General features: G+C 73.2%; 1 protein-coding gene across 2 annotated transcripts; it reads right to left on the bottom strand.

Annotated features, from left to right (window-relative positions):
* Positions 1-692: 692 nt before the first annotated feature.
* On the bottom strand, positions 693-11294 carry LOC142824315 (rho-related BTB domain-containing protein 2-like). 2 transcript variants are annotated; one of them, XM_089777692.1, is made up of 10 exons: positions 11142-11294; positions 9544-9741; positions 8878-8981; positions 7164-7349; positions 6008-6939; positions 5327-5445; positions 4734-4884; positions 4193-4281; positions 2480-2585; positions 693-1731 (listed from the first exon to the last, which is right to left on the bottom strand). In XM_089777692.1, exons 2-10 carry the CDS (start codon positions 9733-9735, stop codon positions 1562-1564), a joined length of 2049 nt encoding a protein of 682 aa, XP_089633818.1. In that variant the 5' UTR covers positions 9736-9741; positions 11142-11294; the 3' UTR covers positions 693-1561. The 2 variants fall into 2 exon arrangements, with proteins under 2 accessions (XP_089633818.1, XP_089633819.1); XM_089777693.1 differs by lacking the exons at positions 9544-9741; positions 11142-11294 and adding an exon at positions 9049-9436.
* Between the last annotated feature and the right edge of the window lie 11247 nt (positions 11295-22541).

Raw genomic sequence — 22541 nt, 5'->3', positions numbered from 1 at the left:
GGGCACCTGCCGTTACAGGCCCCGCTGCGTTACACCAGGCTGTGCCCCCCCCAGTGCGAGGAGAGCAGGCCCTGGGCTCACCACTCCTTGCTCTAGGGCCCTGGTGTCAGCAGCAGGGATCGTGCCTGGCCCAGCCAGCTCCCAGGGCTTGGTGGGCTACAGGGCCCCCCATGGCACACCCCTCAGGGGGAGAGGACCCCGTGGCACAACCCTTAGGGCAGAGTCATGGGCTGGGGTGCTCTGTTCCCTATGGCTCCAGCCCCCCCCAGGGAGGGGCACAGGCCAGAGCCTTGTGGCCCCCAAGGTAAGGGCCTGGGGGAGCTGCCCAACCTACCCGGGAGGTGCCTCTCAGCAGCCGAGCCAAGCCTGGCCTGCCAGCTCCTCGGGGGAGAGACCGGGTTCGGGCTGGCCCCTGCCGGAGGGGGCTGGGGAGAACAAGCCGGGCCCAGGGCCCTCACCGGCTCCAGGGGGCTCAGCGAGCTGCTTGGCTCGTGCTCAGAGCAGCAGGGGCCGAGCCTAAGCCCTTTAGTGCAGGGAACCCGGGGGGGGGGGTACAAGACCTGGCCCGCGGGAGGAGTCGGGGGGAGAGCAAGGCCTGGCCCTCTGCAGGAGTTCGGGGGGGGGCCCCGCGGGAGGCCGGGCTGCAGCCTGTGGGCCGGGTACACCCCCACCCGCCCAGAAAGCGGCACAGGCCCGTTACAAAAGGCTTTATTAAAAGGGGCCAACAGTCCAGGGCTGCGCGGGGCCCACCGGCGCGGGGCCGGGCAGCTCACAGTGCGCGGCAGGGAGATACAAAGAGCCCTTGCGGCGGAGGGGGGCCGGGCCCAGCCCCCCTGCTCCAGGAGGTCTGGCAGGAAAGGGGAGCCCTAGAAAAGTGTAAAAACCCGCAGGCAGGCGCCCGGGGCAGGCCCTGTAATGCACCACGTGGGGGGCCCCTCCTGGGAGACGGGGAAGAGGCTGGTACTGGCAAAGGCACAGAGGGGCAGTTGGGGGCCCCAGGCTGCCCCTGGGCCCGGACCCGGCAAAGCACAAAGGGGGAAAGGAGCAGTTTCTACAACTACCACCACTCAGCCCAAGCTCCTGCCCCTCCCCCCAGCCCATGTACACAGCTCCAGCCCCCCCTCCCGCAGCCCTGAGCTGCCGCAGGGGAGCTTGGGCCAGGGAACGGAGGCGAAGGCCACGGCCTGCGGGGGCACAGGGCTGCTGGCAGCTGCCCCCACACAACTGAGCCAAGCCCCACTCTGGGGCACCCTGCCCCCAGTGCACAGCAGGGCCACGCTCCCCCCCGCAGCTCTGCCGCACGTGGGGTCTGGCCCGGGCCGTGGGACCAAGGCACCGCAAAGCTGCGGGGAGGCACCGCTGTAAACAGGGCGGCAGAGAGCGCCTGTAAGCGCGGCCGAGCGGGGGGAGCCAGGCAGGCGGGGGGGGCCCAGGCTCCCAGCTCCCCGCCCTGCCCAGCCTGACCCCCAGAGTAGCCCTTAGGGAGGGGCTCCCGCCCAGCACCCCCAGGCCAGCCCTGCCCGCCCTCAGCCAAGGCACACGGGGCGGGGGGGCGGGGCCCTCAGGAGACGTGGGGCGAGGGCCGCCAGAAGCACCACTTGCTGGACGTGTGCTGCTTCCGCGCCAGCTGCTCCTCCTGCTCCCGCTCCTTCTTGGAGCGCAGGTAGAGATCCTCCTCCTTCAGGTACCACACGGGCGGCCAGCGGTGCCTCTCGCAGTGCGCCTTGTTCTCTGCGGGCGAGAGCGCGTCAGGGCTGGCCCCGGCGGCCACCGCGAGCCCCCCCGGCCGGCCACAGCGAGCCCCCCCGGCCGGCCACAGCGAGCCCCCCCGGCCGGCCACAGCCCCCCCCGGCGCCTCCCCCGGCCGGCCAGAGCGAGCCCCCCCCCCCCCCCGGCCGGCCAGAGCGAGCCCCCCCGGCGCCTCCCCCCCAGCCGGCCAGAGCATGCTCCCCCAGCCCCCCCCCGGCGCCTCCCCCGCCGGCCTCCCCCCCGGCCGGCCAGAGCGAGCCCCCCCGCGCCTCCCCCACCTCCCCCCCGGCCGGCCAGAGCGAGCCCCCCCCCCCTGCAGCCCCCCCCGGCCGGCCAGAGCGAGCCCCCTGCGCCCCCCCCCCCCCCCACCGGCCCCTGCGCCGACCCATCCCAGCCCCACCGGCCAGCCCCAGTGAGCCCCTGCACCACCACCCCTGGTCCCACTGAGCCCCAGCGCCCTGCCCACCACCTACTGGCCCACTGGGCCCCCCTGCTGGCTCCGGTCCCACTGAGCCCCGGCACCCTGCCCCCGGCCCCACTGAGACCCCGCCTCAGGCTCCCCGCCCCTCGCGAGCAGGCTTCCCCCCCTTTAAGGGGTAACCAGGTCACTGACTGAAGGGGGTGTCACACCCTGCTCCCCAAGCTGGCTGAAATGCCACGTTTGCCATTGGGCAGCATCGCGTTAGACCCGCCCCTTCCCCGGCCCCGGCAGCCGCCCCTCAGCCCCTACCTGGCGACATGCGCTTCATCTCCCTGGGGAAGCGGCGGCAGATGCTGTTGTAGTTGGTGCAGATGAAGTGCAGGCACCAGGCCGCCAGCTGCTGGGCGTTGTGGAACTGCCAGACACAGGCCGGTTCAGAGCCCCCTTGGGCAAGGGGACTACACATCCCAGCATGCAATGCAGCCAGGCAGCCGCACAGCATGCTGGGAGCTGGAGGCTCTGCCCCTCACCCCTCCAGGGGTCCACGCACCGCCCCACCCTGGGCGTGCCCCAACCCAGTGGGCACAGCTGGACAGGGACACAAGGGGTCACCGGCCAGGTGACTGCCCCCAGCCCAGGGCCTTGTCCCTCCCAAGTGACACCCGGGGGGCGTAGCTGAGGCACCTGGCACAGGCAGCAGGGCAACCTGGCCCGCCCCGTCTCCCTGCCAGGGCACGCCGCTGCGTGACCCCCCCCGCCCCGTCTCCCTGCCAGGGCAACCTGGCCCGCCCCGTCTCCCTGCCAGGGCAACCTGGCCCGCCCCGTCTCCCTGCCAGGGCAACCTGGCCCGCCCCGTCTCCCTGCCAGGGCAACCTGGCCCGCCCCGTCTCCCTGCCAGGGCAACCTGGCCCGCCCCGTCTCCCTGCCAGGGCAACCTGGCCCGCCCCGTCTCCCTGCCAGGGCAACCTGGCCCGCCCCGTCTCCCTGCCAGGGCAACCTGGCCCGCCCCGTCTCCCTGCCAGGGCAACCTGGCCCGCCCCGTCTCCCTGCCAGGGCAACCTGGCCCGCCCCGTCTCCCTGCCAGGGCACGCCGCTGCGTGACCCCCCCCGCCCCGTCTCCCTGCCAGGGCAACCTGGCCCACCCCATCTCCCTGCCAGGGCACGCCGCTGCGTGACCCCCCCCGCCCCGTCTCCCTGCCAGGGCAACCTGGCCCGCCCCGTCTCCCTGCCAGGGCAACCTGGCCCACCCCATCTCCCTGCCAGGGCACGCCGCTGCGTGACCCCCCCCGCCCCGTCTCCCTGCCAGGGCAACCTGGCCCGCCCCACCTCCCTGCCAGGGCACGCCGCTGCGTGACCCCCCCCGCCCCGTCTCCCTGCCAGGGCAACCTGGCCCGCCCCATCTCCCTGCCAGGGCACGCCGCTGCGCGACCCCCCCCGCCCCATCTCCCTGCCAGGGCAACCTGGCCCGCCCCACCTCCCTGCCAGGGCAACCTGGCCCGCCCCACCTCCCTGCCAGGGCAACCTGGCCCGCCCCATCTCCCTGCCAGGGCACGCCGCTGCGCGACCCCCCCCCCCCGCCCCATCTCCCTGCCAGGGCAACCTGGCCCACCCCATCTCCCTGCCAGGGCAACCTGGCCCGCCCCATCTCCCTGCCAGGGCAACCTGGCCCGCCCCGTCTCCCTGCCAGGGCACGCCGCTGCGCGACCCCCCCCCCCCCCCGCCCCGTCTCCCTGCCAGGGCACGCCGCTGCGCGACCCCCCCCCCCCCCATCTCCCTGCCAGGGCAACCTGGCCCACCCCACCTCCCTGCCAGGGCACGCCGCTGCGCGACCCCCCCCCCCCCCCGCCCTGTCTCCCTGCCAGGGCACTCCGCACCGCGACCCCCCCCCCCCCCTGCCTCCCTGCCAGGGCACTCCGCACCGCGACCCCCCCCCCCCCCCCCCCCCCCCCCCGATCCTTCAGCTGCTGCAGCCCATAGCCAGGGCCAGCTCCACCCTCCCCGCCCAGTCCCATCCCCACGCACCTGAGTCATCTCCAGGTAGATGATCACCTGCTCGTCAATCTCCACCTGCTGCACATAGGCACGGAGCAGCTCATCCACCGCGTGCTGCTCTGGGGGCAGAGCGGGGCAGTGAGCGGGGCTGGGGCTGCAGGGGGCCCTGGCGCACCCCCAATCCCGGCTGCTCTGGGGGGCAGAGAGTGGGGCAGGGGCTGCAGGGGGCCCTGGCGCACCCCCAATCCCGGCTGCTCTGGGGGGCCCTGGCGCACCCCCAATCCCGGCTGCTCTGGGGGGCCCTGGTGCACCCCCAATCCCGGCTGCTCTGGGGCTGCTGGGAACGGCAGGACCCCCACAGCGCCAGCCTGGATGGGCAGAGCAAGGTCCAACGGGGGACAAGGCCTCATGCCCCGGGAGAGCCAAGCCACCCCTGCGCACCCAGCCCCCGGCCAGACTGCACAGCGGGTCTGGCGCTGCTCCCGGGCCCTTCAGAGCAGCCTGCTCTCTAGGGACGTGCGGCAGCCGCCAGCCCCCCGTTCCCTGCGCTCGGGCCCGGCCCCAGGCTCACCGGTGAGCGCCTGCAGGCGGGGCAGGCACAGGCGGTTGGTCAAGACCAGCAGGTCGGAGGCGTCCAGGTCGGGCGTGGGGGTGAAGTGCCCGGTGTAGAGGAACTCCAGGACGGCGCGCAGGCAGGCACACTTGGTGCCGGGCAGGGAGACCTGGGGGTGTCAAGGGGAAACTGAGGCACCGGGCTCAACTACTGCCCGGGAGCTCCCGTGCCAGCTGGGAACAAGCCAGCAGGGCCCAGCAGAGCTGCAGAGTCTACCCGGAAGTCACAGCTCGGGGGGGCGATGGGTCCAGAGCCCAGGGATCACCCCGAGAGAGGTTAGGAACAGCCTGGGCTGGAGGGAGGTAGCCACGTGCAGGGGCCTGGCCCCAGCCCAGCCCCCCCGCCTGCACCACCCCCGCCGCCCGCGTGACCTTTTTATTTTTGAGACGCCCAATTTATCTCTGATCACGCTGCAGCCGCCCGCCCCTTGGCAGGGAAGGGATGTGGGTCTCGTGCTCGGGCCCCTCCCTCCCGCCAGCCAGCTGCTGCCCAAGGGCCCTGGCCCGGCAGGCGGGGCAGCAGCCCCTCCCCACTGCCCAGCAGCCCCTCACCTCCGTGCTGTAGCTCTCCCGGAAGTGGCCGCAGAACATGGCCACCATCCAGTCACAGCCGGCAACCAGCAGGGGCTTGTGGGCTGGTACCGCCCCGTCGTCCACCAGGAACACGACGTCTGCGCGGCAGAGCGGGCGTCAGGCAGCGGGTTCCCCAAGCCGGCGCGGACGGGCCCGGGCCACGCTGCACGGCCCCACAGCACCGGGGAGCGCCCCCTCCAGGGCCCCTCCCTGGCCCCACAGCACCGGGGAGCGCCCCCTCCAGGGCCCCTCCCTGGCCCCACAGCACTGGGGAGCGCCCCCTCCAGGGCCCCTCCCTGGCCCCACAGCACCGGGGAGCGCCCCCTCCAGGGCCCCTCCCTGGCCCCACAGTGCCCCCAGCCACCGCAGAACCGGGGAGCACCCCCTCCAGGGCCCCTCCCTGGCCCCACAGCACCCCCGGCCACCGCAGCGCTGGGGAGCGCCCCCTTCAGGATCCCAACCCCACTTTCCGCAGCAACTGGATGCTACGAGATGCCCTTATTCAGCACCTGCCCTTCTGAGACCAGGCTGTACCTACCAAGGCCCCGCCCCTACCCGCGAAGACGCCCCCGCCGAGGCCCCGCCCCTACCCGCGAAGACGCCCCCGCCGAGGCCCCGCCCCTACCCGCGAAGACGCCCCCGCCGAGGCCCCGCCCCTACCCGCGAAGACGCCCCTGCTGAGGCACTCCTTGATGCGGTTGGCCCGGCGCACGTGGAAGGCTTTGGTGATCTCCTGGTTCATGAAACTCTCCTTGTTGAGCACGTTGGCCACCATCATGCGCAGGTCGAAGACCTCCAGCAGCTCCGCTATGACGGCCACCTGCATGAGGTCTGCCCGGCCCTGGTCCAGCTGGCCGGTGTACAGGTACTCGAGCACGGCCCGGAAGGGCCCCGGCTGGACCAGGCCGTCCATGTGCACCACCGTCATCTGCCTCTCCCGCTGGGTCACGGGGTCCGGAACCGGCCCCGGCTGCATGCTGACAAAGCCCCGGCCCCAGCCCGACAGCTCCTGGCCCCTGGCCCCCAGGCCCTCGCCCTGCACCAGCCGCAGGGGGTCGGCGCTCTGTGAAGTCCGGAGCAGGGCCTGGGCCCCCTCCCCCTGCAGGCCCTTCTCCATCTCCAGGCTCTTAGTCCTGGCCGCCGGCTCCTTGGCCGCCCCCGCCTGGGCGGCCCAGCCCTCTAGGCTGAAGAGGTCGTAGAACTTGGAGCAGGAGGTGGCCAGGAAGATGCGATGGGCAAAGACCCGGTGCCCGCCCTGCAGCTGGAAGAGCACGTCGGCGCACAGGGAGGTGGAGAAGAGGGCGGCGGGGCCCTGGCCTCCGCTGGAGATGGGCTCTGGGACGTGGATGACAGGTGGGGGCGGCTTGGGGGGCAGGAAGGGCGCCTGCAGCAGGGGCTTCTGCATCTTCTTCAGGTGGGACTTCCAGAACTGCAGGTGGCGGCGGGAGATGAGGGCAGCCCGGATGGCGTTGTCAAAAACATCCTTGATGCCGAACTGGGCCACCACACTCGTCTCGTAGTACGGCACCCCCAGCTCCTTGGCCACCTCGTGGCCCCGCTCTGGCGGCAGAATGTCTGTGGGCCGGATGGGCCTAGCAAGAGAGAGGAGCAGGGGGTCACAGCACGGGGCCCTGCCTGCCCCATGGACTGGGCACGGGGACGAGGGGCACCGCCCGGGAGGGGATGCCAACGCTCAGCTGGACACGATGGGTCTCGGACCCCCCCCTCCACACAGCCCCCCCGGGAACGGGGTCACGCCAGGGCAGCGGCCGCATGTGGCCCCTGCTCCTCCGAGCCCCGGCCAGGGGCTCCTTACTTGGCCAGCGGGCGCCGGGCACGGTTGACGGCCTCCAGGTCAGCATAGCGCAGGTCCAGCTGGCAGCCGACCAGCACGATGGGCGTCCGTGGGCAGAAGTGCTTGATCTCCGGGAACCACATGGTCTTCACGTGGCGCAGGGAGTTGGGGTTGGCCAGGGAGAAGCAGAGAACCACCACGTCCGACCTGCAGGCGGGCACAGAGCAGCGCAGCCTGACACCCACCGCCCCTGCCTGCGTGAGCCCCACCTCGCCCTGGCACGGCCCCACCGGCTGGCGGCTGCATCGTTCCTGAACCCCAGGACTCGATTTCGTCTCTTCTCTTCAGGTTTGCCCTGCCCAGCCCCCAGGCCCTGCCCCCAGCCAGGTGGCGTCTCTGCCTCTGGGAAGAGCCTTGTTACCTGCTCAGGCTGGGCCATACCTGCGTGGGGGAGTCAGTGGGAATGGCACAGCGACCCCGGCTTGCAGAGCAGCCCCCCACTACCTCACCCCCAGCAAGCCAGGAGTCTGGGGTCTTGGCAAGCACCTCTTCAGCCACTTCCCCCGCTGCTTCAGCTCCTCGCTCCACACCAGAGAGGGCCGCATTTCAGAGCCAGGCAGCAGTGCCTGAGAGGTGCTTGAGGGGACTGGTCCAGCAGGGCTACCCTCAGGCCAGGCGAGGGCCCCGCACACAGCAGCCGGCGCAGGGGCAGGCCCACAGGTGCAGGGTCCCGGGGAGCAGAGCGCTGGTGGGGCGGGGGCAGACAGGACAGCGGGAAGGCACTCGGACCCAGCCACCCTGAGACGTGCCTGGGAGGCACACTTGGATCAGCGCCCACCTCCCAGACCAAGCGGCTCCTGCCCGCCCCCCAGGAAGCCAGCCAAGGCAGGAGCGGAGCCCAGCAAGGAGAGGGCACACACCACCCCCGCCCCGGCACGTGGCACTGGAGAGGCCAAGCCAGCTGGCTGCAGAGCCCCCCAGGCCCAAGAGGGCTCAGGGCTGCGCAGCAGGCAGGGAAAGGCCTGCTCCAAGTGGGACCTCCCTGGCGCAGGCCCGCGCTGCCGCTGCACATGCAGTGAGGGGTCCAGGCGGGGCCCAGCCCCCGGCCGGGGGGTGGGGGGAGGTCCAAGCAGGGAGGGGACCAGCCTGGATCCTCCCGCAAGAGGGGCTGGGCATTTCACAGTAGGCGGACGGCCCCGGGCAGCCTCGCTGGGGCCATGCCCAGGCTCTGCCGTGGGGCTCAGGGTGTCCAGCCCCGAGCGGCCGGTCCAAGAGCCTCCCCCCCCGTGAAGGGGCAGGAGCTGGCTCGTGTTCGTCCAGCGCCAAGCACTACAGGCCCCCCCAGGCGCTGGGTGTCCCCAGGAGACCCCCCACGGGGCCAGGCCCAGCCCCCACGCTGCTGTCACTTGACACCGCCTGTGCCCTAAGGGCCCCCCCTCCCAGGGGTGCTGAAACCAGACACTCCAGGGGCGGGGGGAGGGCTGGGGGCCAGGGCCAGGGCCAGTCCAGCTTGCACGGAGGGGCGGGCGGAGGGGGGGGGGGGGGGAGAAGAGGAACCACATGCCCAGCTCCAGCAGAGCTAAGCAGCAGGTGGGCACCTCCCCTCACCCCGAGCAGCGGGGGGCAGGCAGCCCAGGGCCCTACAGCCCTCACTTGCCGGGCGGCGCGCCCCGGGGGCGGCCCCCTCACTTTCCCGGGCGCCGCGCCCCGGGGGGCCCGCAGCACCAGCTCCCACCTGCCGTAGGCAAAGCGCCGGTCCTTGTGGTGGTCCCCAAAGGTGTCCCAGAGCCGCAGGGAGACGCTGACCTCGTCCACCACGTCCCGGGAGCGCTCCAGCACCTGCCCGGGAGAGCACAGTGAGCGCAGGCCCCTCCACGCCGCCCCCGCCGCCCCGCGCGGGGCTCACCTCCTGGCACACGCGGTACTGGTCGATGGCCCAGACCGTGGGCACGTGGGTGGCCAGCAGCTGGTACTGGGTGAGGGTGGCATTGCCCGCGGGGCTCACCTCCTGGCACACGCGGTACTGGTCGATGGCCCAGACCGTGGGCACGTGGGTGGCCAGCAGCTGGTACTGGGTGAGGGTGGCATTGCCCGCGGGGCTCACCTCCTGGCACACGCGGTACTGGTCGATGGCCCAGACCGTGGGCACGTGGGTGGCCAGCAGCTGGTACTGGGTGAGGGTGGCATTGCCCGCGGGGCTCACCTCCTGGCACACGCGGTACTGGTCGATGGCCCAGACCGTGGGCACGTGGGTGGCCAGCAGCTGGTACTGGGTGAGGGTGGCATTGCCCGCGGGGCTCACCTCCTGGCACACGCGGTACTGGTCGATGGCCCAGACCGTGGGCACGTGGGTGGCCAGCAGCTGGTACTGGGTGAGGGTGGCATTGCCCGCGGGGCTCACCTCCTGGCACACGCGGTACTGGTCGATGGCCCAGACCGTGGGCACGTGGGTGGCCAGCAGCTGGTACTGGGTGAGGGTGGCGTTGCAGGCGCGGGCGCAGATGAGCCGTGTCTTGCCCACGGCGTTGTCCCCCACCACCACGCACTTGATGGTCTCGACGTTGGGTCTCTCATAGTCCAGATCGATGTCCATCAGGCCCTGCAGGGACAGGCAGCTGCTGGGGAAGGAGCCCGGCCCCGAGGCCGCCAGCAGCGGGGCTCTGCCAGAGCTGGGCCGGGGCCCCGGGGGCTTTGCCGGAGTGAGGCCACCACAGCGGGGGTGGGGGGGGCAGTCTGGGGGGGTTCCAGGGTCGGCGGGGGGGGGCCCGGCCAGTAGCGGGGGAGGGGCACAGAGGGGTCATGGGGGAGGCATGGCGGAGGGGGCTAGTGGGGGTGGGGCAAGCTCGGGGGGGGGGCACGGAACTGGAGGGGGACTTGGGGGAGCGCGGCGCTGGGGGGGCTCGTGGGGGAAACGCAAGACGGGGGGGAGCTCGGGGGGCCACGACGGAGGGAGACTCGGGGTCCCGGGGGGGCGCGGCGGGGGGGCGCTGGGGAGAGACTCGGGGTCCTGGGGGGGGCGCGGCGGGGGGGGGGGGGGGGGAGAGACTCGGGGTCCCGGGGGGGGGCGCTGGGGAGAGACTCGGGGTCCCGCGGGGGGGCGCTGGGGAGAGACTCGGGGTCCCGGGGGGGGCGCGGCGGGGGGGGCGCTGGGGGGAGACTCGGGGTCCCGGGGGGGCGCGGCGGGGGGGCGCTGGGGAGAGACTCGGGGTCCCGGGGGGCGGCGGGGGGGGCGCTGGGGAGAGACTCGGGGTCCCGGGGGGGCGCGGCGGGGGGGCGCTGGGGAGAGACTCGGGGTCCCGGGGGGGCGCAGGGGGGGGGCGCGGGGAGAGGGGGGGGGCGCGGCGGGGGGCGCTGGGGGGAGACTCGGGGTCCCCGGCGGGGGGCGCTGGGGAGAGACTCGGGGGTCCCGGGGGCCCGGGGGGGGCGCTGGGGGGAGACTCGGGGTCCCGGGGGGCGCGGGGGGGGCGCTGGGGGGAGACTCGGGGTCCCGGGGGGCGGGGGGGGCGGGGGGGGGGGCGCTGGGGAGAGACTCGGGGTCGGGGGGGCCGGGGGGGCGCTGGGGAGAGACTCGGGGTCGGGGGGCGCGGGGGGGCGCTGGGGAGAGACTCGGGGGTCCCGGGGGGGGGCGCTGGGGAGAGACTCGGGGTCCCGGGGGGGGCGCTGGGGAGAGACTCGGGGTCCCGGGGGGGCGCGGCGGGGGGGCGCTGGGGAGAGAGTCGGGGTCCCGGGGGGGGGCGCGGCGGGGGGGGCGCTGGGGAGAGACTCGGGGTCCCGGGGGGGGGCGCGGGGGGGGGGCGCTGGGGAGAGACTCGGGGTCCCGGGGGGGGGCGCTGGGGGGAGACTCGGGGTCCCGGGGGGGGCGCTGGGGGGAGACTCGGGGTCCCGGGGGGGGGCGCTGGGGGAGACGCGGGGTCCCGGGGGGGGGGACGGGGCGGGGGGGCGCGGGGGGAGGGGGGGGGTCCCGGGGGGGGGCGGGGGGGGGGCCTCCCCTCCCCTCACCTGGGGGTCCCGGGGCGGCCCCGCCCCTCACGGCGCCGGCTCGAGCCCCGGGCCCGCCCGTCTCGCGCGCGGCGGCCGGCGCCGCCTGGGGCCCATGGCGCCCGCCCGGGCCGCTCCGTTCCACTGCCCCGCCCCGGCCCGTTAGCCCCTCGCCCGCCCCCACAGGCCCCGCCCCCGGCCCCGCCCGCTTCGAACAAAGGAGCCTCGCCGGGAGCAAGCCGCGCCCACGGCGGCCCACGTGACACAGAGCCCCGCCCAAAGGAGCAGAACCCGCCGGCTCCCCTTAAAGGGGCAACGCCGCAGCCCTTCCCCCGCTGCGCACCCCCGCGCTGCCAGTGACCCTCGTGGGCCCCACCCCCCGCGCCCCGCCCCCGAGTGCTCGTGCCCCCCCCCCGCGGGGCGGGCTCGAACTCGGGCGCCCTGGCCTGGCGCGGGAGCCGCGAGCGCGGGGGGGGGGGGAAGCTGCAGAGCGCCCGGGTCCCAGCACCCGCCGCGGGCTCAGGGCACAGCGACCTGCCGGGAGGGGAGGGGTCACACTCCCCCCAGGGCCCCGCCCCCTGCTCCCGCCCCTGGACCGCCCAGTGCCCCGCCCCCTGCTCCCGCCCCCAAACCGCCCAGTGCCCCGCCCCCTGCTCCCGCCCCCAGACTGCCCAGTGCCCCGCCCCCTGCTCCCGCCCCCAAACCGCCCAGTGCCCCGCCCCCTGCTCCCGCCCCTGGACTGCCCAGTGCCCCGCCCCCTGCTCCCGCCCCCAAACCGCCCAGTGCCCCGCCCCCTGCTCCCGCCCCTGGACTGCCCAGTGCCCCGCCCCCTGCTCCCGCCCCCAAACCGCCCAGTGCCCCGCCCCTGCTCCCGCCCCTGGACCGCCCAGTGCCCCGCCCCCTGCTCCCGCCCCCAAACCGCCCAGTGCCCCGCCCCCTGCTCCCGCCCCCAAACCGCCCAGTGCCCCGCCCCCTGCTCCCGCCCCTGGACCGCCCAGTGCCCCGCCCCCTGCTCCCGCCCCCAAACCGCCCAGTGCCCCGCCCCCTGCTCCCGCCCCCAAACCGCCCAGGGCCCCGCCCCCTGCTCCCACCCCCAGCCCCACCCCCTGCTCCCGCCCCTGGACCGCCCAGTGCTCCTGCCCCTGCTCCCGCCCCCAAACCGCCCAGTGCCCCGCCCCCCCCGCCCCTGCTCCCGCCCCTGGACCGCCCAGTGCTCCTGCCCCTGCTCCCGCCCCCAAACCGCCCAGTGCCCCGCCCCTGCTCCCACCCCCAAACCGCCCAGTGCCCCGCCTCTGCTCCCACCCCCAAACCGCCCAGTGCCCCGCCTGCTGCTCCCACCCCTGGATCGCCCGGTGCCCCGCCCCCTGCTCCCGCCCCTGGATCGCCCAGTGCCCCGTCGCCTGCTCCAACCCCATAAGAACATAAGAACGGCCGTGCTGGGTCAGACCAAAGGTCCATCTAGCCCAGTATCCTGTCTGCCGACAGTGGCCAGCACCAGGTGCCCCAGAGAGGGTGGACCGAAGACAATGATCAAGCGATTTGTCTCCTGCCATCCCTCTCCAGCCTCTGACAAACAGAGGCCAAGGACACCATTTTATCCCCTGGCTAATAGCCTTTTATGGACCTAACCTCCATGAAATTATCCAGCTTCTCTTTAAACTCTATTATAGTCCTAGCCTTCACAGCCTCCTCTGGCAAGGAGTTCCACAGGTTGACAACACGCTGTGTGAAGAAGAACTTTCTTTTATTAGTTTTAAACCTGCTACCCATTAATTTCATTTGGTGTCCTCTAGCTCTTCTATTATGGGAACTAATAAATAACTTTTCTTTATCAGCCCTCTCCACACCACTCATGATTTTATAGACCTCTATCATATCCCCCCTCAGTCTCCTCTTTTCTAAACTGAAAAGTCCCAGTCGCTTTAACCTCTCCTCATATGGGACCTGTTCCAAACCCCTAATCATTTTAGTTGCCCTTTTCTGAACCCTTTCCAAGGCCAAAATATCTTTTTTGAGTTGAGGAGACCACGTCTGTACACAGTATTCCAGATGTGGGCGTACCATTGTTTTATACAGGGGCAGTAAGATATTCTGGGTCTTATTTTCTATCCCTTTCCTAATAATTCCTAGCATCCTATTTGCCTTTTTGACCGCCGCTGCACACTGTGTGGAAGTTTTCAGAGAAGTGTCCACGATAACTCCAAGATCTCTGTCCTGATTTGTCGTAGCCAAATTAGCCCCCATCATACTGTACGTATAGTTGGGGTTATTTTTCCCGATGTGCATTACTTTACACTTAGCCACATTAAATTTCATTTGCCATTTTGTTGCCCAATCACTCAGTTTGGTGAGATCTTCTTGGAGTCCCTCACAGTCTGCTTCTGTCTTGACTGTCCTAAACAGTTTGGTATCAACTGCCCAGTGCCCCACCCCGGACATCCCAGTGCCCCGCCCCCTGCTCCCACCCCCGGACTGCCCAGTGCCCCGCCCCTGCTCCCTCCTCCGGACATCCCAGCACCCCGCCCCTTGACCACCCAGTGCCCCGCCCCTGCTCCCGCCCTGGACTGCCCAGTGCCCCGCCCCCTGCTCCCGGCCCTGGACTGCCCAGTGCCCCGCCCCCTGCTCCCTCCCCTGGACCGCCCAGTGCCCCGCCCCCTGCTCCCGCCCCTGGACTGCCCAGTGCCCCGCCCCCTGCTCCCGCCCCTGGACTGCCCAGTGCCCCGCCCCCTGCTCCCGCCCCTGGACTGCCCAGTGCCCCGCCCCCTGCTCCCGCCCCTGGACTGCCCAGTGCCCCGCCCCCTGCTCCCTCCCCTGGACCGCCCAGTGCCCCGCCCCCTGCTCCTGCCCCCAGACTGCCCAGTGCCCCGCCCCCTGCTCCTGCCCCCAGACTGCCCAGTGCCCCGCCCCCTGCTCCCGCCCCTGGACTGCCCAGTGCCCCGCCCCCTGCTCCTGCCCCCAGTGCCCCGCCCCCTGCTCCCTCTCCTGGACTGCCCAGTGCCCCGCCCCCTGCTCCCGCCCCTGGACTGCCCAGTGCCCCGCCCCCTGCTCCTGCCCCCAGACTGCCCAGTGCCCCGCCCCCTGCTCCCTCCCCTGGACTGCCCAGTGCCCCGCCCCCTGCTCCCGCCCCTGGACTGCCCAGTGCCCCGCCCCCTGCTCCTGCCCCCAGACTGCCCAGTGCCCCGCCCCCTGCTCCCTCCCCTGGACTGCCCAGTGCCCCGCCCCCTGCTCCCGCCCCTGGACTGCCCAGTGCCCCGCCCCCTGCTCCCTCCCCTGGACTGCCCAGTGCCCCGCCCCCTGCTCCCGCCCCTGGGCTGCCCAGTGCCCCGCCCCCTGCTCCTGCCCCCAGACTGCCCAGTGCCCCGCCCCCTGCACTCTCCCAGGGTCCCCTGCCCCATGTCCAGCACCTGGCACCATTACTGCCAGCTCAGAACCCCCCAATGCTACCGCTCCATCCTGCCGCAGCCACCACCCCAAGCAGCCGCCCTCTTGTTCCATAACCAAGCTGCTGAGGGCTTGTTCCTGACACAGCTTGGGCCTCTGCAGGGCAGGTCCGTGTGCCCAGTTTTGGCCCGGCAGGATCACGCTGGCCTGGAGAAGGGGTTCAGAGCCCTCCCTACGCAGTGCAGGGCTGGGGGACCCCTCCTCTGCTCCATCCCCCGTCACTCCTCCCCCCAGTGCCGCCATCTCTCCACCGCCTGGCTCCAGCCTGCTGCCCCCCAGCCCTTCCTGCGGTCCCGTCGCTGTGGGGACTGCAGGGGGCCGATCCCTGCGGCAGGCCCCCTGGCCACCCTGCAGGCTAATAGCAATATGGGGAACCGTCCTGCCCAAAGGATGGGGGGCGGCTGGCCCTGCGGCCCTGAGCGGCCCCCGGAACCACCCGACGGACGGGACAGCTCTGGCCGTGCTCCCCGCCCTGAGCGGCCCCCGGAACCACCCGACGGACGGGACAGCTCTGGCCGTGCTCCCCGCCCTGCAGCGCCCCCAGAACCACCCGACGGACGGGACAGCTCTGGCCCTGCTCCCCGCCCTGCAGCGCCCCCAGAACCACCCGACGGACGGGACAGCTCTGGCCCTGCTCCCCGCCCTGCAGCGCCCCCAGAACCACCCGACGGACGGGACAGCTCTGGCCGTGCTCCCCGCCCTGAGCGGCCCCCAGAACCACCCGACGGACGGGACAGCTCTGGCCCTGCTCCCCGCCCTGCAGCGCCCCCAGAACCACCCGACGGACGGGACAGCTCTGGCCGTGCTCCCCGCCCTGCAGCGCCCCCAGAACCACCCGACGGACGGGACAGCTCTGGCCGTGCTCCCCGCCCTGAGCGGCCCCCAGAACCACCCGACGGACGGGACAGCTCTGGCCGTGCTCCCCGCCCTGCAGCGCCCCCAGAACCACCCGACGGACGGGACAGCTCTGGCCGTGCTCCCCGCCCTGAGCGGCCCCCGGAACCACCCGACGGACGGGACAGCTCTGGCCCTGCTCCCCGCCCTGCAGCGCCCCCAGAACCACCCGACGGACGGGACAGCTCTGGCCCTGCTCCCCGCCCTGCAGCGCCCCCAGAACCACCCGACGGACGGGACAGCTCTGGCCGTGCTCCCCGCCCTGCAGCGCCCCCAGAACCACCCGACGGACGGGACAGCTCTGGCCCTGCTCCCCGCCCTGCAGCGCCCCCAGAACCACCCGACGGACGGGACAGCTCTGGCCGTGCTCCCCGCCCTGCAGCGCCCCCAGAACCACCCGACGGACGGGACAGCTCTGGCCCTGCTCCCCGCCCTGAGCGGCCCCCAGAACCACCCGACGGACGGGACAGCTCTGGCCCTGCTCCCCGCCCTGCAGCGCCCCCAGAACCACCCGACGGACGGGACAGCTCTGGCCCTGCTCCCCGCCCTGCAGCGCCCCCAGAACCACCCGACGGACGGGACAGCTCTGGCCCTGCTCCCCGCCCTGCAGCGCCCCCAGAACCACCCGACGGACGGGACAGCTCTGGCCCTGCTCCCCGCCCTGCAGCGCCCCCAGAACCACCCGACGGACGGGACAGCTCTGGCCCTGCTCCCCGCCCTGCAGCGCCCCCAGAACCACCCGACGGACGGGACAGCTCTGGCCGTGCTCCCCGCCCTGAGCGGCCCCCGGAACCACCCGACGGACGGGACAGCTCTGGCCGTGCTCCCCGCCCTGCAGCGCCCCCAGAACCACCCGACGGACGGGACAGCTCTGGCCCTGCTCCCCGCCCTGAGCGGCCCCCGGAACCACCCGACGGACGGGACAGCTCTGGCCCTGCTCCCCGCCCTGCAGCGCCCCCAGGCCATCCGCAGGCTCTGACAGCAGCCTGGCCCTGGCCCTAGGACTCCCCCGGAAGTGCTTGGGGGGGTGAGCTGCCCTTCCACTCCCGCATCGCAGGGGCACCTGGCTGCCTAGCCCCGGCCATGACGGGCCCCCTGCCCGCAGCAGGTGGGGAGCTGCGCCCCGTTAATGGTTAACCCAGGGGACCGTGTTTGGGCCGGGGGCCACGGAGCCACAGGAAAGCCGGTCGGGGGCTGTCCAAAGTGAGCAGGAAAAAAGAACCCCCCAAACAGTCCCTGGGGTGGCCCTGACAGACCCTCCCCACACCCCGGCCAGCCCAGAGCCTAGGGGACGGCGTATAGTCCAGCCCTGCAGTGGGGAGTGGAGGGGCTGGGGCTCCCCGATGCTGGGAGGGACCCGGGGGCCAGCTCCACCCTGGGTTACGGGGGGACGCTGCAGCCCTGCCTCCAGCGCTGACGTCCATGGCGCCGCTGCGTCTGCAGATTGAACCAGCCCCATGGGGACCCCGGCCCCTCCTTTGCCCCACCCCCGCAGCCTGGGCCCTGGACATCCCCTGGTGCACCCCAAGCCAGCTGGCCCCAGGAACGGGCGGATGGGCAGCCCCAAGTGTGCTGGCCCCAGGCCCCGCTGATCTGCCTGAGCCCTAGGGAGCCGGTGGGGTTTCTCTGTCGCAGAGGGGAGCCGTGCCGGCCTGTCCCTTTAACAGCGAGCCCTGCGCGCCTGAGAGCACGTCCCTGCTGCGGGCTCCAGCCGGCCCAGCCCCGCGCCTCCAGCAGCGTCGAAGGGGCTGAACTCGGCTTTGGCGCCGTCCGCAGCAGGCAGCCGAAGGCAGAGCGCTCCTCCCCCGACTTCCCTCCCGCGCGGGGATCGGGGCGGCGGGACCGCGGCAGCCGTCACTCCGAACGGGCGCTCGGTGGAGACGTGCCCCTCGGCTGCGTCTCCGCTGCGCCGGGGGCCACGGGCGCTCGGTGGAGACGTGCCCCTCGGCTGCGTCTCCGCTGCGCGAGGGCCACGGGCGCTCGGTGGAGACGTGCCCCTCGGCTGCGTCTCCGCTGCGCCGGGGGCCACGGGCGCTCGGTGGAGACGTGCCCCTCGGCTGCGTCTCCGCTGCGCGGGGGCCACGGGCGCTCGGTGGAGACGTGCCCCTCGGCTGCGTCTCCGCTGCGCCGGGGGCCACGGGCGCTCGGCAAGGCGAGCCCCTCGGCTGCGTCTCCGCTGCGCCGGGGGCCACGGGCGCTCGGTGGAGACGTGCCCCTCGGCTGCGTCTCCGCTGCGCCGGGGGCCACGGGCGCTCGGCAAGGCGAGCCCCTCGGCTGCATCTCCGCTGCGCCGGGGGCCACGGGCGCTCGGTGGAGACGTGCCCCTCGGCTGCGTCTCCGCTGCGCCGGGGGCCACGGGCGCTCGGCAAGGCGAGCCACGGCGCCGTGTCGCCTCTGGGGCGTATTTCCAAATCGCGTCTTTCGGAATTGGGAGCTGTCTACACGGCGCCACATTTCACACGCACCCGCTGTTCCGACACGTCCCCACTCCTCCTGGAGCGCGGGCCACGGGGCGGCGAGCCCGACAATGCGGCCTCGTGCGGAGTGGGCTCGCGGGCCTGCAGTGGAGACGGGGCCTTAGGGACGAACAAAAACTGACCCCTAGAGAGTGGGGCAAACCCATGTCCTCAGGAGAGCAGAGTCGACAGAAATCCATCCCGCCCCCCGGCACCCTGGGCCGTGTGCCAACTCCCCTCCCCCGGGACAGGACCCCCCCCACACACACCCTGGGCCGTGTGCCCAACTCCCCTCCCCCGGGATAGGACCCCCCCCACACACCCTGGGCCGTGTGCCAACTCCCCTCCCCCGGGACAGGACCCCCCCCACACACCCTGGGCCGTGTGCCAACTCCCCTCCCCCGGGACAGGACCCCCCCCACACACCCTGGGCCATGTGCCAACTCCCCTCCCCCGGGATAGGACCCCCCCACACACACCCTGGGCCGTGTGCCAACTCCCCTCCCCCGGAACAGGACCCCCCCACACACACCCTGGGCCATGTGCCAACTCCCCTCCCCCGGGACAGGACCCCCCCCACACACCCTGGGCCGTGTGCCCAACTCCCCTCCCCCGGGACAGGACCCCCCACACACACCCTGGGCCGTGTGCCCAACTCCCCTCCCCCGGGACAGGACCCCCCACACACACCCTGGGCCGTGTGCCCAACTCCCCTCCCCCGGGACAGGAACCCCCTGGCACCCTGGGCCGTGTGCCAACTCCCCTCCCCCGGGACAGGACCCCCCCACACACACCCTGGGCCGTGTGCCCAACTCCCCTCCCCCGGGACAGGACCCCCCCCCCACACACCCTGGGCCGTGTGCCAACTCCCCTCCCCCGGGACAGGACCCCCCCACACACACACCCTGGGCCGTGTGCCAACTCCCCTCCCCCGGGACAGGACCCCCCCTACACACACCCTGGGCCGTGTGCCAACTCCCCTCCCCCGGGACAGGAACCCCCTGGCACCCTGGGGCATGTGCCAACTCCCCTCCCCCGGGATAGGACCCCCCCACACACACCCTGGGCCGTGTGCCCAACTCCCCTCCCCCGGGACAGGACCCCCCACACACACCCTGGGCCGCATGACAACTCCCCTCCCCCGGGACAGGAACCCCCTGGCACCCTGGGCCGTGTGCCAACTCCCCTCCCCCGGAACAGGACCCCCCCCACACACACCCTGGGCCATGTGCCAACTCCCCTCCCCCGGGACAGGACCCCCCACACACACCCTGGGCCGTGTGCCCAACTCCCCTCCCCCGGGACAGGACCCCCCACACACACCCTGGGCCGTGTGCCCAACTCCCCTCCCCCGGGACAGGACCCCCCACACACACCCTGGGCCGTGTGCCCAACTCCCCTCCCCCGGGACAGGAACCCCCTGGCACCCTGGGCCGTGTGCCAACTCCCCTCCCCCGGGACAGGACCCCCCCACACACACCCTGGGCCGTGTGCCCAACTCCCCTCCCCCGGGACAGGACCCCCCCCACACACCCTGGGCCGTGTGCCAACTCCCCTCCCCCGGGACAGGACCCCCCCCCCACACACACCCTGGGCCGTGTGCCAACTCCCCTCCCCCGGGACAGGACCCCCCCCACACACACCCTGGGCCGTGTGCCAACTCCCCTCCCCCGGAACAGGACCCCCCCCACACACACCCTGGGCCATGTGCCAACTCCCCTCCCCCGGGACAGGACCCCCCACACACACCCTGGGCCGTGTGCCCAACTCCCCTCCCCCGGGACAGGACCCCCCACACACACCCTGGGCCGTGTGCCCAACTCCCCTCCCCCGGGACAGGACCCCCCCCACACACCCTGGGCCGTGTGCCCAACTCCCCTCCCCCGGGACAGGACCCCCCCCACACACCCTGGGCCGTGTGCCAACTCCCCTCCCCCGGGACAGGACCCCCCCCACACACACCCTGGGCCGTGTGCCAACTCCCCTCCCCCGGGACAGGACCCCCCCTACACACACCCTGGGCCGTGTGCCCAACTCCCCTCCCCCGGGACAGGAACCCCCTGGCACCCTGGGGCATGTGCCAACTCCCCTCCCCCGGGATAGGACCCCCCCACACACACCCTGGGCCGCATGACAACTCCCCTCCCCCGGGACAGGAACCCCCTGGCACCCTGGGCCGTGTGCCAACTCCCCTCCCCCGGAACAGGACCCCCCCCACACACACCCTGGGCCATGTGCCAACTCCCCTCCCCCGGGACAGGACCCCCCACACACACCCTGGGCCGTGTGCCCAACTCCCCTCCCCCGGGACAGGACCCCCCACACACACCCTGGGCCGTGTGCCCAACTCCCCTCCCCCGGGACAGGACCCCCCCCACACACACCCTGGGCCGTGTGCCAACTCCCCTCCCCCGGGACAGGACCCCCCACACACACCCTGGGCCGTGTGCCCAACTCCCCTCCCCCGGGACAGGACCCCCCCCACACACACCCTGGGCCGTGTGCCAACTCCCCTCCCCCGGGACAGGACCCCCCCCACACACACCCTGGGCTGGTGCTGAGGAAGCAGAAGTTCATTGTTGATCTCACTGTGCAACTCGCCACGTCGGCAGAAATTTGAGGCCGTTTGCCTGGGACAATGGCTGGAGCTGCCAGCTCAGCCAGCTCCGCACACGGGCCCCGACCTCCCCCTGGCCCCGTCCTGCCCCCTGCCCCCTGCCCCGTCCTGCCCCCTGGCTCCTGCCCCCGTCCTGCCCCCTGGCCCCGTCCTGCCCCCTGCCCCCTGCCCCCGTCCTGCCCCCTGGCCCCTGGCCCCGTCCTGCCCCCTGGCTCCTGCCCCCGTCCTGCCCCCTGGCTCCTGGCCCCTGGCCCTGTCCTGCCCCCTGGCCCCGTCCTGCCCCCTGGCCCCTGCCCCCGTCCTGCCCCCTGGCCCCTGGCCCCGTCCTGCCCCCTGGCTCCTGCCCCCGTCCTGCCCCCTGGCCCCTGCCCCCGTCCTGCCCCCTGGCCCCGTCCTGCCCCCTGCCCCATGGCCCCGTCCTGCCCCCTGGCCCCGTCCTGCCCCCTGCCCCATGGCCCCGTCCTGCCCCCTGGCCCCGTCCTGCCCCCTGGCCCCAGGCCCCAGGCCCCGTCCTGCCCCCTGGCCCCTGGCCCCATCCTGCCCCCTGGCCCCGTCCTGCCCCCTGGCCCCTGGCCCCGTCCTGGCCCCTGCCCCCTGGCCCCTGGCCCCTGGCCCCGTCCTGGCCCCTGGCCCCAGGCCCCGTCCTGCCTCCTGGCCCCTGGCCCCTGGCCCCGTCCTGCCCCCTGGCCCCTGGCCCCAGGCCCCATCCTGCCCCCTGGCCCCTGCCCCCTGGCCCCGTCCTGGCCCCGTCCTGCCCCCTGGCCCCTGGCCCCGTCCTGCCCCCTGGTCCTGCTCACCTGGGGGTGAGGGCTGCCACTGGGGGAGCGCGCTCTGGGGTGGGTGGGGGAGAGGGCTTTGGGGTGCAGGGGCAGTTCAGGGCTAGGGGTGGGTGGGGCGAGGGCATTGGGGTGCAGGGGCAGTTCAGGGCTAGGGGTGGGTGGGGCGAGGGCATTGGGGTGCAGGGGGAGTTCGGGGCTAGGGGTGGGTGGGGCGAGGGCATTGGGGTGCAGGGGGAGTTCAGGGCTAGGGGTGGGTGGGGCGAGGGCATTGGGGTGCAGGGGGAGTTCGGGGCTAGGGGTGGGTGGGGCGAGGGCATTGGGGTGCAGGGGGAGTTCGGGGCTAGGGGTGGGTGGGGCGAGGGCATTGGGGTGCAGGGGGAGTTCGGGGCTAGGGGTGGGTGGGGCGAGGGCATTGGGGTGCAGGGGGAGTTCGGGGCTAGGGGTGGGTGGGGCGAGGGCATTGGGGTGCAGGGGGAGTTCGGGGCTAGGGGTGGGTGGGGTGAGGGCATTGGGGTGCAGGGGGAGTTCGGGGCTAGGGGTGGGTGGGGTGAGGGCATTGGGGTGCAGGGGGAGTTCGGGGGTAGGGGTGGGTGGGGCGAGGGCATTGGGGTGCAGGGGGAGTTCGGGGCTAGGGGTGGGTGGGGCGAGGGCATTGGGGTGCAGGGGGAGTTCGGGGGTAGGGGTGGGTGGGGCGAGGGCATTGGGGTGCAGGGGGAGTTCGGGGCTAGGGGTGGGTGGGGCGAGGGCATTGGGGTGCATGGGGAGTTCGGGGCTAGGGATGGGTGGGGCGAGGGCATTGGGGTGCAGGGGGAGTTCGGGGCTAGGGGTGGGTGGGGCGAGGGCATTGGGGTGCAGGGGGAGTTCGGGGCTAGGGGTGGGTGGGGCGAGGGCATTGGGGTGCAGGGGGAGTTCGGGGCTAGGGGTGGGTGGGGCGAGGGCATTGGGGTGCAGGGGGAGTTCGGGGCTAGGGGTGGGTGGGGCGAGGGCATTGGGGTGCAGGGGGAGTTCGGGGCTAGGGGTGGGTGGGGCGAGGGCATTGGGGTGCAGGGGGAGTTCGGGGCTAGGAGTGGGTGGGGCGAGGGCATTGGGGTGCAGGGGGAGTTTGGGGGTAGGGGTGGGTGGGGTGAGGGCATTGGGGTGCAGGGGCAGTTCGGGGCTAGGGGTGGGTGGGGCGAGGGCATTGGGGTGCAGGGGGAGGGTGGGGTGCAGGGGCGGGGGTAGGGGTGGGTGGGGT

Source organism: Pelodiscus sinensis, chromosome 4 (genome assembly GCF_052426305.1).
Source record: "Pelodiscus sinensis isolate ZL-2025 chromosome 4, ASM5242630v1, whole genome shotgun sequence".
Classification (NCBI taxonomy): Eukaryota; Metazoa; Chordata; order Testudines; family Trionychidae; genus Pelodiscus; species Pelodiscus sinensis.
Note: the sequence above shows the minus strand (reverse complement) of the source record. Positions and strands in the feature narration are given on the sequence as shown.

What these genes read in the sequence shown, in the direction of transcription:
- LOC142824315 (XM_089777692.1), bottom strand. Translation starts at nt 9,735, where the DNA reads ATGGACATCGATCTGGACTATGAGAGACCCAACGTCGAGACCATCAAG. An exon ending in GCCCGGCGCCCGCTGGCCAA is followed by an intron (nt 6,940 to 7,163) that starts GTAAGGAGCCCC and finishes CTCTCTTGCTAG; the next exon opens with GCCCATCCGGCCCACAGACA. An exon ending in GATGAAGCGCATGTCGCCAG is followed by an intron (nt 1,732 to 2,479) that starts GTAGGGGCTGAG and finishes TCTCGCCCGCAG; the next exon opens with AGAACAAGGCGCACTGCGAG.